Source organism: Saccostrea cucullata, unplaced genomic scaffold, assembly GCF_032062105.1.
Source record: "Saccostrea cucullata isolate Sc308-1 unplaced genomic scaffold, CSIRO_AGI_Scuc_v1 ctg122, whole genome shotgun sequence".
NCBI classification, from domain to species: Eukaryota; Metazoa; Mollusca; class Bivalvia; order Ostreida; family Ostreidae; genus Saccostrea; species Saccostrea cuccullata.
In genome coordinates this window covers 83,871-98,852 of record NW_026932975.1, presented here as the reverse complement: position 1 = coordinate 98,852, position 14,982 = coordinate 83,871, and the positions used below count along the sequence as shown (strand labels likewise).

Below are 14,982 nucleotides of genomic sequence, written 5' to 3'. Positions count from 1 at the left end.
TTATGGTGACGGGCTCGAGTACTTGGGGATAAATGAAAAAATCATGGTATTGGAGCTAAAATTGCAGTTTTAGGGATATTGGTTTTCAAATTACCGGTAAATATCTAGTGTAAAAATAATTATTATAACTTACTTTTGACCAAATACAATTCTATGAAACCATCCCTAATTTTAAGTACATTTAATTTATTCATATCCCCTCGAGAATAATTGATAAAAATTTCATGGGTATATGTATAAAAAAGGAGGAAATCGTTTAAAAGTTTCTGAACAGCAAGATGACCTATACCCGTGAACGATGTGGTCCTAATTGGAACTTGCTGAGTAGGGGCGCGTTGACCTGTTTCACGCCACATCGATCTGGGCTTTCAAAAATTTTTGTCAAACTATATTTTTTTTCATTTGAAAGCCTTAACTAACTCATAAAATAACTAAAAAGAACACGTAAAAGGGCTTTGCGTGCTTATTTTCATGCAACCTGACTCAGCGTACATGTGTATAGAGTACCTCTCAAAATTCAACATCCAAATCTTAACCTAGATAAGTATGATCTCATATTTTATATTGATACATGTACCTACAAAAAAGTCCTATTGAGATTAGAACTTATGAAAAGTAGAAAATATTTGCCAGGAGAATTTTTAAAGATTTTCCCTGGAAAAAATCAACAAATTAATGCTGACCCTGTCCATGTCTCTTTTTAAAAAATGCAAAAAAACTGAATTTTGAAAAATTTCACAATATCTAAACTGTTAACGTGTCATTTTTCTCTTTAAAAATATTAAGATTTGTATAGATTTGTCTTTTTTAACCAAATAATGTTACGCCATATGTCCTATGACGTCACTATACAAGTCGTCATAAAACGTCACAATACAAATCGTCATAAAACGTCACAATACTCCAAAGCAACATTGTTTGTGTAAGTTATCTAGTTCAACAAAATCAAAATGCTGGATAGCATTAAAGGGACTCTGGTAAGAAAAAAATCTTGTTTGTATACAGTATGCACTTAACATTTATTGTTTGTATGCAATATGCACTTGACAATTATAAGAATGTATATACACGATGAATTTTAATGTTTTCGTAATGTTGACGAACTTTTTTGGTTGTTTTCGGGATGGGAGGATGTGTTTATATAGAAGACTGTTAGGACAAATACATTGTATTACAAATGGCTATTTGGAAATTGCTTAATTAACTTTTCAAGAAGTTTATCGTAAATGTTATCAATTCATTTCCATGAAATTTATGTTAAAATTTGAAAAAGTACTTGCCCCTGCAAGGCCAAAGGAGAGCCATACAACAATTTTACATAAATTATTGATGGTCAAACCTTTACATGGAAATAAAAACGAAAATCTTTTAAACAAGAGGCCCATGGGCCACATCGCTCACCTGACAACTGTGTCCAGAGAAAAAGCAAAAATCAATCCAGTTTTGAAAAAGCTTATGGTCCCAACTTACCCCTAAAAAGGGGGGGGGGTATGATTTGAATTAACTTGAATCGACAATAAGTAAGAATGCTAACATATATCTTTCATTTAATTCGGCTTTTTCCATACTTATTTTGGCCCCATGCTACCCCCAGGGTTCATGATTTGAATAAACTTGAATCTACACTACCTTAAGATGCTTCCATATAATATTACCAATCATGGCATTGTTGTTCATGAGAAGAATATTTCTAATGATACAGTACAATTTGGTTATACCTAGTCACTGGGACCTATGAAATTACTTGGCTATATCCGTAATTCGTTATATCTTTATAAGGAATTTGTTAACTTATATAGCTGGGGATGCAAAATAACTTCGCTATATCCGTGAATTCGCAATATTCGTGTTCGTACTAAACAACTTTTACTGTATTTACTATTTATTCCATGTACTAGTAAAACTTTGATCATCCTTGTGGGCCCATCCTACCCCAAGGGTAAGGATGTCAATAAACTTGAATATTTACAACCTAGCTGAGCATGCTTCCTTATAAATACGACAATCATAGCTTTGTAGGTCTTGAGAAGAAGACCTTTCAAGATTTTTCCTGTGATTATTCCTACTTTGATCATCCATTGTGGCCCCACCCTACCCCAGGGGATCATGATTTGTAAAAACTTGAATGTACACTACCTGAGGATGCTTCTATATAAATATGGCCATTCATAGCTTTCTTATTCTTGAGAAGATTTTTCCTGTATATTCCTATGTAACACTTTGATCGGCCATTTGATTAGCTAGGTGAGCTAAAAACAGAAGTGTGACGTTAATTAATATGGGTAACGGCTAGTGTATTCCTTTGTCAACTGTACACTGGTATACCTCATTGTAATTACCTTTGTCAGTTACAACATGTGAAAAAGTAATTTCTTTTTAAATCTTTCTTTCAGCTTATGGAAGAGAAATATGTTAGGATATTTGATCAAGTGTTAGAGGAGTTCATGAAAGTTCTAGAAATGGTAATATTTTATGCTTTTTAATTTCTTAATAGAATATGAAAACTAAGTTTATAGAAATCATATTATTGCAAAAAGATAATGCATATGTAATGCATATGTAACGGATGTTTTACATGAAAATTTAATATCATAGGCGTTTTAATTAAGTAGCATGAATATATAGATATTTTATTTCCCAATTTAGCTTAAACAAGACGCATTTACGAATGATGAGAGCTTCTGCTTGCAGACTTTTACAAAGGTTTGTAAAATTTACTGTCTTAAAGATATTGGTAATGCTACTAAAAAATTCAGGTCATTAGATTAGTCCAAACTATATTTGATGTAATCAATTAAATGTAAATTTTTCAGAGCATTAAATCATTGTTCTCATTTTTAGTCATTTTTGAGGCAATTGTTTGAGGAGGAGAAAAATAAACTGGAAAAGAGCATTGCAGAGCAAGTATGCCACAAGCAGGCGCGTAGCTGCCTATACGCAAGTACGCAAGTGCGTACACATCATTTTCCAAAAAAAGGGAAAGAAAGAAAGAGGGATAAAAGAAAAGAAGGAAAAAAGAAAGAGAGAAATTTATTCGGGGAAAAAGAGGCACTACCCGTGTTTCAAATTATTTTGCGTCTTATTGTTTCGATTCAAATTTTTTTCAGCAAGTCTGCACATTCAAATTTAGTCCTTTATAAAATAATATTCCAAAAACATCTTTCAACATTCTTGAGGAAAAAATATTGTTGAACGAAAATGTTCAACTTCAAATTAATCCGCGTAATAGTATACTGATTATCCGGACAAATATTTGATGAAGGTAAGCTATCTAAGGGACTTTGATCGAAAGAAAAAGTTTCAAAGGTCTTGGACGACTATACAAGATTTTTAATTTCGTAGAGGTAATGAATAAATGTCGTTAAACAACTTAAATTATGGTGAACAAAATAAATAATGATATAGCTTCTATTACTGATGTTTCCAATTTAAAGAATTTTATTATAAATAATTGAAGCATTCTCGAATCGCTTCAGCTACATGTATAAAATATGAAGGTAATCAAAAGACAACAACACCCCCGTTTATATCTTGAAATATTTAAACTCCAATGATAACGATATTGAAATTTCTACTCTGTTTTATCTTGATATACCTGGAAACTTTTTTCCAATACCAATATATGCGTAAATTAATTTTATAAATTATCGTTCTGTTCCTGAAGTATCAATGGAAGCAGTATAACTTAGCTAAGTGTTTGCTCGAGAAAAGTGATATTACCGTTACTTCTTTTGAGAGAAAATGACTGAAAATTTTCGTGAAATCCAGGAGCTTCCGGGGGCTTTGCACCCTGGGCCCCCACCAGGGCTTCGCCCTGGACCCACTGGGCGCCTCAGGGCGGCCCCCAGACCCCCGTCCGTTTTCTGCGTACACTTCATTTCCATGCTGGCTACGCGCCTGACAAGACTGGGCAAATACTACTGGTAAGTATATTTATAAACAAAAGAAGGGAAATTTGTGTATCTAGGTAATGTATAAACTATAATGTAACTGTCATTTACTTTGATCATTTAATTACCGTATGATTTTATATTGTACTATAGTATTTTAAAAGTATGGTACAGAGCCATTTATGATGGATGACCCTCGCCAGATACAGTGCAAGGCAGTGGTAAGTAAAAATAATTTTTTTATTCCCATTTGAAATTGTATGTTACTGTTTTATTGCATCCAATTCTTTATTTATTAAATATGATGCAAAAATTGGATTAACACATATTTCTTGGGCACTTCTTTCTCTTTCTGGACTTTTTTTCTTAGCAATGGAGTTTGACTAATAACCAATACCTCACATTGTTTAATTTACTAGTATTGCTTCACTTCCTCTGTTTTAGATGTTTACCACATGGGACATAGAACTCTAAATTTAATCTTAATTAAGTTAATATTCAAGCAGATATATCCATTTAGTTCAAATACGATTGGTAATCAAAAAGTTCGCGAGCTATCTCTATATCTACTAAACCACAATTCAGATCATAGACCTAAAGCGATTTAGGTCTATGTTCAGATTAGAACAAAAAATTAGTACACAATAAAGTTTTGCGCCTTGTTTGTGACATCACACTGTGAAAATGTGTAGGTCACTTGTGACGAAAAATGGATGTCTCAGTCGTACTCGTTCAACAAATGACTGCACAATTTATTGTATATCTTAGAAATTCCCATGCAGAAGCATATAATATTTTGTACACAGTTTATTAAGATAAATGGCTTCTAACAAATTAAATCAATGATTGGATTGAACATTTTAGTGAAGGAAGGGAGATGGTTAAAAATGATACTTGTTATGTTGCCCAGTGAAAGCAACTTTGAAAAGAGATGTGTTTTTCATTATGCAATTTGTTATCAAAGACCTCCAATTTACACTTTGAAAAATAGTTGAATATTTGAACAATTATATAATTATTAGATACCTAAGATATCGTTTACTGTAGATTTCAAACGTATTAGATATGATAAAAAGGAGGCACCCATTCTCTATCCACCTGACCTAAGATTTGGGTTTTCATAGTCGCCATGCTTATTTTTGGAAAGACTATTCTTATCCACCCATTCTGTTGCCAAGATTTGACCATTTCTGACAAATGAACTGTTCTTGTTATAAAAATTAACTTACATGGAAATTAATATAAAACTCAGAAAAGTCTTTAAGCTTTTGTGACAGAACGCTCAGCAGAACGGTGGTTGATGTGCAATAAAATAGAAGAGGACTTATTTAAAATATAATCAACACTGAAACGAAATATTGTTTCTTTTATGGAAGTTATTCTATTAGTTCGCGAACTTTTTGATCACCCCTAGTATACTAGTATACTACTAGTATGAGATGAATAATTATAAATAATTATATGTGTTCACAAACCTAACTGTTTTTTTTAATATTAATTTTTCTCAATTTTTGGTAATTTAAGTCCAATCAACCAGATATTATGAAAAATTAAGACACTGTGTTGAAAAAAATAAATCTGTTTATCTTTTCTAGATTTTCCTTAAAAGTGTTAAAAGAAGATTTAAAGAAGAACTTAACAAAAAACCAGAGATTAAATTGTACATCTTTAATGAAATGATGGTAATTAGTACATGATATATGTATACACATTTCTGAAAATAAAAAGTAACCTTACAAGCTTGTTAAGCCCTAATTTTTGATCTTCAAAATGTGATCCTGTTTCCCTTTATCTAAGCAAAAAGATATATGTAATTTTGATTTTATTAATTAATATAATTATTACTCCTTTTTTAAATTTTATTACATGTAATTTTGTAAATGTTCTTTACAGAAGGAGGAAGGAGGCATAGACAAGAAAAAAGAGGTAAATTTTACTTAAAACATTTATTGGAAAAAATACATTGTTAAGATGTGTAAAATAATTTTGGAAATCTGAATTTGCCTTTATTGAATCAATATTGTTATACAGATTGAATTGAAGACAAGAAATGTGAAGAAAAAACAGATGGAGAGACAGAGAAAATTGATGACAGAGGTTTTCAAAGAGCTGAAGGTAAACAAGAAACCTAAAACATTTATGAAAAAAATACATTGTTAAGGTGTGTAAAGTACTAGTGATTTTGGAAATTTGAATTTGTCTTTATTGAATCAATATTGTTATACAGATTGAATTGAAGACAAGAAATGTAAAGAAAAAACAGATGGAGAGACAGAGAATGTTGATGATAGAGGTTTTCAAAGAACTTAAGGTAAACGAGAAACCTAAAACATTTATGAAAAAAAAAATACATTGTTAAGATGTGTAAAATAATTTTGGAAATCTGAATTTGTCTTGATTGAATCAATATTGTTATACAGATTGAACTGATGACAAGAAATGTAAAGAAAAAACAGAAGGAGAGACAGAAAAAGTTGATGACAGAGGTTTTCAAAGAGCTGAAGGTAAATTAGAAACCTAAAATATTTATGGAAAAAATACATTGTTAAGATGTGTGAAATAGTTTTAGAAATCTGAATTTGTCTTTATTGAATCAATATTGTTATACAGATTGAATTGAAGTCAAGAAATGTAAAGAAAAAACAGAGAGACAGAAAAAGTTGATGACAGAGGTTTTCAGAGAGCTGCAGGTAAATTAGAAAGCTAAAACATTTATTAAAAAAATGCATTTTTAAGATGTGTAAATAAATTTGGAAATCTGAATTTGTCTTGATTGAATCAATATTGTTATACAGATTGAATTGAAGACAAGAAATGTGAAGAAAAAACAGATGGAGAGACAGAGAAAATTGATGACAGAGGTTTTCAAAGAGCTGAAGGTAAATTAGAAACCTAAAATATTTATGAAAAAAATACATTGTTAAGGTGTGTAAAGTACTAGTAACTTTTGAAATCTGAATTTGTCTCTATTGAATCAATATTGTTATACAGATTGAATTCAAGTCAAGAAATGTAAAGAAAAAACAGATTGAGAGACAGAGAATGTTGATGACAGAGTTTTTTAAAGAGCTCAAGGTAAACGAGAAACCTAAAATATTTATGGAAAAAATACATTGTTAAGATATGTAAAGAACTAGTAATTTTTGAAATCTGAATTTGTCTTGATTGAATCAATATTGTTATACAGATTGAATTGAAGTCAAGAAATGTAAAGAAAAAACAGATGGAAAGACAGAGAATGTTGATGACAGAGGTTTTCAAAGAGCTTAAGGTAAACGAAAAACCTAAAACATTTATGGAAAAAATACATTGTTAAGATGTGTAAAATAATTTTGGAAGTCTGAATTTGTCTTTATTGAATCAATATTGTTATACAGATTGAATTGAAGTGAACTGAATTTTCTCTTTATTGAATCAATATTGTTATACCGATTGAATACAGAAAACTTCAAATACTCTTTTACATCTAAATGAGTGTCATTTTTAATATTTTACAAAAGGGTAATTCAAAGATTCCTCATTTTTTTTTTTTTTTTTTATAGGAAACCTGTAAAAAAGATCAGGAAAGATATGAACCATTTATACCAAGGAAACTTTTCCTGTTCAATATAGAAAGTTTTAAAAATTTTCCTCAGGTAAAAATTTAACTTGCCCTTTTTAAAAAAAATACATTCAATACCCATGCAAAGATTACCATTATTTGGAGGATCAGAAATTCTACGCATATTAATATTATTTCTATACAATGTATTGGAGTGTATTCAAATTTCTATACTAGTATCAGGAATCTTAGAGGGTTATAGAATAAAGAGGTTGGAATGATATTAATAATTCCTTGTTGGTTATAAAAATTCATTTACAAAATCCTTCTCTTTTAGACTGTTGAGGCTGCACGGTCTGCACCTATCAGTGATGTTACAGAATCTGAGGAAAACAATGACACTGCAAGTGAAGAAACTGTAAGCAGTAGATTTATAATCCTTGCAATGCATAGCAGTGTTTCCATCAATACAAATACTGTCATTTTTGTTGAACTTAAGAAGATAGGATAGAACATTGCTATTCATTTCCATTTTTTCTTTAAATACCTAAAAATGATTTAGAACACAGCAAGAAATCTTTCCTGTTCAATATCCTCGGTTGAAATCTTTCATTTTCTTTAAAAATTGAATTCCCATTGCAGAACATTGAAGCTTACATTTGTCTACCTAACCAAAATTTAAAAAAAATTATCTAAACGATTTAAAATTCAACTCTTCATTACATTTAAGAATTCATTTTATTTTTCAGATGCCTTCTTTGCCAAAGAAGAAAACAATAAAAGACAGAGTTAGAAAATTCTTTGGATCAAAATGAGAGGCACAGTAATCTGTTGGAACTATGAAGTTCATAAAGATAGAAGTAGAAATTCACCTTTGAAAGACATTTTGATACATCAACTGGAAATTAACTAAAATGTGTCATTTATTCTAGAATACTTTTGTAATGAAATAAGATATTTAAAGCACACTTTTCCCATTCGTTTAATGAAATAAATACAGTTAAATTACATATATTCATTGTGTAGTTTCTTGAGATTAATTAAACAATTAAATGCTTTCTTTGGTTGTTAGTACTGGAATGAATGTCGCAGCTGTTGCAGAAAAAATACATAACCTGCGTAAGCTATACAAGTAATTATGTAAAAAATTTTCTGCAATAGCTGCGACATTCATTCCAGTATTAATAACCAAAGAAAGACATTTTATTGTTTATATTTATATCTGTTTAAATAATCATTGAAAGTAGGATTAAAAAGATTAATTAAGCGCGCATGCGCAAGCGCTTTATAGGGTGTCTCAGATATTTTCACGATCTTTTTATCAACGCCCTCTACCGACTGCATATATCAGGGCTGCATTCAATACCGTAGTTGCTGGTAAACTTACACGTAGTTAACATAATCATGCTACATACCCAGTTGTTTTGAAAAGACATCTACCCGTGAGATGTTAAAATAAATTCTATTATACAATCATTTCATTTATAACTAATATATGGAAAAAACATGAAAAAATTGCATGTGTGAGATTTTACAATTAGATAAAGAACATTCGTTCAGTTAGTATACCGGTATATACAGCATGTCGCGTGATGCAAAGTGTTATCCAAGTAGGATTGTAGGATTTCAAACTTAGCATAAATATCTGGGTCATTCTCAAATTTTGTCCAGATTCAATCAACAGAATTCAGAGGAAAAAAAACCTGAGAACTAAATACTTTTAAGTTTTATGTTAGTAATGAAACATCATTGATGCGTAAATAATGTTGAAACACTAAGAATTCTATCAACATTTACTATAAAATCCACTATAAGTACATGCATCCAACAATAAATGTCCTTGGTGTTACTTACTTAGAAATCGCAATAAAATAAGAATTTACGAAAACTTAAGGTTTCTAGATTCATAATCTAAACATCCTGATCAGAAATATTCTATCAAAACAAACTGAGGGTTCTTGAGAGAGAATTTTTAAATGACATGAAGCTGAAAGTTGTTGAAATTATAAAATTTGGTTATTCTTACATACATACCTTAAGCATATGTCATTTTACCTCAGCATGAAACACTGGCTTTGCAAATATTCTTCGTATTAGAAGACAGCAGGCCTGTGTAGCAAGTTTTGATAAAATTGTGGAAAGATTTAGAATATAAATTCAGAAAAAATGGTTGAGTAACACCAAGGACATTTTCATAACACAGAGGACATAAAAGTAACACAAAAGACATTTTGTTCAAACCTTCAGAATAAATGATAAATTTGTTCTTCTTCCCCCGCAAAAAGCACAACAGTGGCATTATCTAATAGATGTTAATGAAAGTATATGATTTTAAGAAAAAAATTTGCTTGGGATTTCATTTTTTTTAAATTTGGAGTCCGACTAGTAACACCAATGATTAAAAAGTAACAACATAGATATAATTGTCCAATTACAAAGATACATGAACATCAACAAAAAATAAAAATAAATTGTGTATGAATAATGCAGGATTACCATCATAGGACCTAGAATCATTGATCGGTGCATGTACAAGTATTTGTATGTCCAAAAAGAAGTTGTAACACCAAAGACAAAAGATAACACAAAGGACATTTCATTTTATTTGTTTTATTTTACATACAGCCTCCTTCCACACTGGGTTAACTATTCAATACTTCCTACGAATTATAACCAAAACATCACATATGTTGTAAGATTCATCTTTTACAGTTTTTGGTCAAATTTAGTTTTTTTTTATTTTCATTACTGCTTTGATCATACATGAAGTTCTGATTGTCTCTTTTCCAGTGTTTCAGCATTTTTATCTGGTTTCTTTTCCAGGGTCTCAGTGTTTTCAGTATTTTTATTCAATTTTTTTTCCAGGAACTCTGGTTGCTCTGGTTTTTCTTCATATGTACTCTTTTGTCTACCCTTCCTTTTTTATAAATTATTTGATGCAAAAAATCCTTTTCACTGAACGCTTGCATGAGAGTCAGAGATGAAGGGTCACATGGACTTGTGGACAGGACCCCCCTTTCATATTGTACACATGCATAATGAATAAGTGTAATAAATATAATTTGTGAAAAAAAAATGTCCAACAAGCCCTGGGGTTGAATACTGAGGGGGGGGGGGGGGGGTCCTGTCCACAAGTGCCTGTGTGAAGGATAATAATGGTTTTTCATCAAAATGACAAAAAGACAAATGCAATATCTTTATACCCAGAATTGATATGTACATATGGCAAAGTAATCTGAAAAAAATGTAAAGGCTTCGGGGATTTTTGTTACATGATGATAGCAAAATGCTGCACGAGGTATTGGTATCACAATAAATGTGAAATATTGAAAAAAAATATCGTTATCATGTTATTCAAAACAAAATTTAAAATTTCAATTTTTTTCATTATTTATATACCCAGAAACTTGTAATGATTGTGTGTGTTATTAAAAGCTCCTATGCTAGGAATTTTAATTTTGTAAAACCTTATTTACATGTATATACTATATAAATTATAACTTTATAAATATTTATGAAGAGGAGAAAAAATTAAAATGTACTAAAACAGTTCAAACAAAATATGTCATTTTAAAAATCGTTAATAAATAATTCTAATATATTTTACCATTAAAGATGGAACAAATAAAAAATAATACCTCATATCTCCCTGTACACTTTCGAACACAACCACCAACAGATCGATCACCCCTGCGGCCGATAATAGCAAATAAAGTCGCAGACAGCAGGTATTGAATTTTAGTACGAATGATATTCTTCATATTCTTAAGAGTAGAATGATTCATTGTTCAAATTTTCATTAGAAGGTTTCGTGTTCTCCACTTTACATTCAAGAGAAGGAAATCAGCGACATTTTTTTGTATTCAAAATTTGTCCAAAAATTTAAAAAAAAAATTTCCAGCTAATGCAGAGCTATATATACGTAATCTGAAATGAGATAAGTCAGAAGAAAAAAAATCGAACTGTAATATAAATATAATTCAATTCTATCGCAGAAACCTGGATTTACAATTCAGCACAGGTAATCTTGTTCTTCGGACGGGTAACAGTGTTACTATTTTATGGTGCGACAAACAAAGAAAGGTTAAAAAAGTAAATCACTTTCTTTAATAAAATTGCACAGAGATAGTAAATTAGATTATCTTTGTTCATTTTTTTTTTTTTGCATTTTTAAAGACTTTGGTGCAGTAAAACAACTGACATTCGATGTTATTTAACGAAACAGTCAAGGCGATCAGGAGGCGGGTTTAGTTGAACCAAGCTTAGCGCTTTCCAGTACTTTCAGTACTTTGATTTTTGTGTTATTGATACGTACGTCTTAGTACGTTTCATTGATGGAACAGCCACTGATCAGGGAATCTGTACAGGTGATATGCCCAGTGTTGTTCATGCACTGATTAACGGCAATAGGTTTTCATAAGTAATAAAGGAGAAAATATTCAGTGGATGTAAATATGTTAGAATGATGCAATTTCCTGAAGTACCATCATCTTTTAATGTTACATTTTTATAATTGTAACACGGAACTTGAAATAATACTTTGCAAGTTAAAAGCTTCAAGTTCTTAAGTTATAGAGATTTTTTAAAAATAGAAGAGGTGGTTATATTTTGGTCTGCTACACGTACATTGTTTGTTTGCCATCTTAATCACAAGGGTTAAAAACGATATGAAATTTAAAGTGTGGCCAGTTCTTTATAACTAAAACGGAAGCACTGTGATCGCCAAAGGAGTGGTACAGGGACGAAACTGGGACCTATTCAAAATCTTTTCCCTATGCTTTGATAGCTGTATAGCTGTACAAATGTATCTACATGTAATTCAGTCAGTCAATTCTGTGCATGACGAGTAGGTCTTTCTTTTAAACAATACTTATTTTCATTCATACTGTATCTGTATGATGAAATATATACATTTGTGGTATCTCTCCATTATATAAACATACAGAGAGAAAATATCTTCAATTCTGTATGAAGTTTGTCAGAGGTCAGAGGTCAATACGTGACCTAATCACACGGCGCAATAATATCTACCGATACATAAATTATAAAATGACCAGCTCTACTTGCTTTTCATGTAGAAAAAAAAAATAAAAGAAGCAAGTATAATGATAATTATTTTATTTTAAATGTAAACAAGTATTTCATACAGTTTTGGGGCTATCGATTCAACCCGTGTACATAGAGAAAACTAGGAGCCTAGCGTTTGTTTACATTTTTCTTCACTTTTGTCAGCTGCACAGTCTCTAACGTTCATCCTTATTTTTTGGAAAGACCTTTGGTTAAATTTTCATGATAAACTTTTATTTTATCTTTAAATTTTACTCACGATAAATGTGCAAATCTGTTGGAAAATATCTTTGCAATCATACCATGAACAGCTGCCAAACACCTCGGCGTTTTCGTAGTTCAATGTAACGCTGTCGCCAATGTCTCCGTGTTTATAAGTGTTTTAATATAAGTATGCCTTTAGATACTGAAACCGTGGAATGTTTTTGATCAAACTGCAAATTAACTGGCTCGGACAAGTGTCTCAATCTATCGGATCCATCCATCCCTTTCCAGCGACCGAAATTCCTCCAACCTCTTATCATCAAACTTCGGACGTGTTTCTTGTGTCTTTTCAGGATCGATTATCATTTTTCACGAATAAAATATTCCAAGACAACATTCTGTTCACTATTACTGATCACAAGTAGCCTTTCACAAAATATTCCCTTCGAAATAGATTCCTTAGCCTAATGAATTCGAAGCGTACCCGCCATGCAAGCCGATTTACACCTTGCGTCATTTTTCAAAATCTACGACGGACGGTTAGTGCAATAATTCAAATTTGAAAGTATTCAATCGTCTGTCTCAAATGTATATATAAGTAATAAATAACAAGTTTATAAACTTCAATGGGAATTGAAGTGGGTCGGTACGTGATCAAATCTTCTGAGAAGGCCTTCGGCCTTCACAGGATTTGATCACGTGACCGACCCACTTCAATTCCCATTGAAGTTTATAAACTTGTTATTTATTTCTTAAATAAAGTTCATATGAGAGGTAAATAAAAATGTTGTATTATTATACAGTGTATGATTTAATTCATTAGAACGTGAATAATTCTCTTTTGAATATCACATACGGGTGATATTTCAAATGGTTTCTTATTTATCCAAAAGATATACATGGAGATACTATAATTGTTGGATGACTCTCTGCTAATTCCGGTAGCTATTTTGCACAGGAGGTGGTAAATGATACAGGCAAATTTAAAGAATTGTGATCTCAAAGAATTTCGGTATCTTTGAGGGTGATGAGTCATTTTATTATGGCATATTGTGTCAAATATGAACACTCTTCATACGTCATTCAGAAATTATCACTGAGATTGATTTTTTGAAATAAGGTCAATCATGAAGGTCAGGGGGTCAGAAATCATTGCATGCTCGGAAATATCTTGTTACAGAAAATGCACATGTCAAATATGAAAGCCCTATCTCTTTTCAATCAAAAGTTATAAGGAACAAGTAGAGCTTTTTTAAAAAGCTTCCCGTCTTTAGCAACAATCTTAAACTGTAAACTGATCTACACCTATCAGGCCGTATAATTCTTTTGAATTTCTTGATTTTGTATTTCTACATTTAATTTAGCTTTTTACTGGCATTAGCCCTACCACGGTTGTCGCTCAGTCATCTCGGTAAACTGTGACTCGCCGAGAGCTTTCGGCAAACCTCGGCTGATTCCATTTCCTTCTTCACACAAGGAAGGGGAAAAGAATAATAACAAATTGTAAAGCCTGCAAGCAATAAAAATCAAATTTTATTTATAATGAAGTTAAAGAGATCTTTTTATTTTTTGCTATACAAAAAATCATGTTATTAGGAATTAATTACTGCTGATTTTGTTGTTCGTTTTGTCATTTTTTTTAAGATTGAAAATCTTGCAAAATTGTTAAGTCTTACGAAAATTAGATCATCAGAAAGTTATCTCCCTTGCCTTGAACAGCATTTCAACCAATGAAATAATTGAAAATTTTCTCATCATTCATTTTCTACCAATCACAAAAGAGAGGAAGTGCATAGTCCGAAGACTGTAAAAAACTTCAACTATACAATACCGTCTTCCAAGGAAGACGGTAAAAATCAATATTTTTGAAAAGTAGGTCAAGCTTTAAGAACAAAGTCACAAATAAAACACATACTTAATATGAAACCCTATCTCTTCTCATTCAAAGGTTATGGCCAATTCAATGTAATGTTTAATTTTTTTAAAAAGTTGGTTAAACTTCAAGGTCACGGTGTCAAAAATCATAGAGTAATTAGAAAGGTCTTGTCAAAGGTAATATGTGTAATATGAAAGCCATATCTCTTCTCATTCAAAAGATATGACCAAGGTTAAAGTTTTTGTTACGGGCGGACAGAACTACAGACGGACAGACAAATGATATTTCATTTCCCCTCGCTTTCGCGAAAGCGGGGGACAAAAAGGAGGCCTTTTCATAAAATTATTTGATGTATACAGGCTGAAAGGGCTGACACTTGGGTATACCGGTATATGAAAAGGTAA

General features: G+C 31.2%; 1 protein-coding gene across 2 annotated transcripts; it reads left to right on the top strand.

Moving 5' to 3' along the window:
- The first annotated feature begins 2,392 nt into the window (after positions 1-2,392).
- On the top strand, positions 2,393-8,401 carry LOC134236721 (histone-lysine N-methyltransferase, H3 lysine-79 specific-like). 2 transcript variants are annotated; one of them, XM_062718917.1, is made up of 14 exons: positions 2,393-2,462; positions 2,647-2,703; positions 2,842-2,923; positions 4,044-4,111; positions 5,486-5,572; positions 5,784-5,816; positions 6,118-6,201; positions 6,311-6,394; positions 6,686-6,769; positions 6,882-6,965; positions 7,078-7,161; positions 7,433-7,525; positions 7,769-7,849; positions 8,181-8,401. In XM_062718917.1, exons 4-14 carry the CDS (start codon positions 4,073-4,075, stop codon positions 8,244-8,246), a joined length of 819 nt encoding a protein of 272 aa, XP_062574901.1. In that variant the 5' UTR covers positions 2,393-2,462; positions 2,647-2,703; positions 2,842-2,923; positions 4,044-4,072; the 3' UTR covers positions 8,247-8,401. The 2 variants fall into 2 exon arrangements, with proteins under 2 accessions (XP_062574901.1, XP_062574902.1); XM_062718918.1 differs by lacking the exons at positions 2,393-2,462; positions 2,647-2,703; positions 2,842-2,923; ... (1 more) ...; positions 5,486-5,572; positions 5,784-5,816 and adding an exon at positions 5,926-6,005.
- Positions 8,402-14,982: the final 6,581 nt, after the last annotated feature.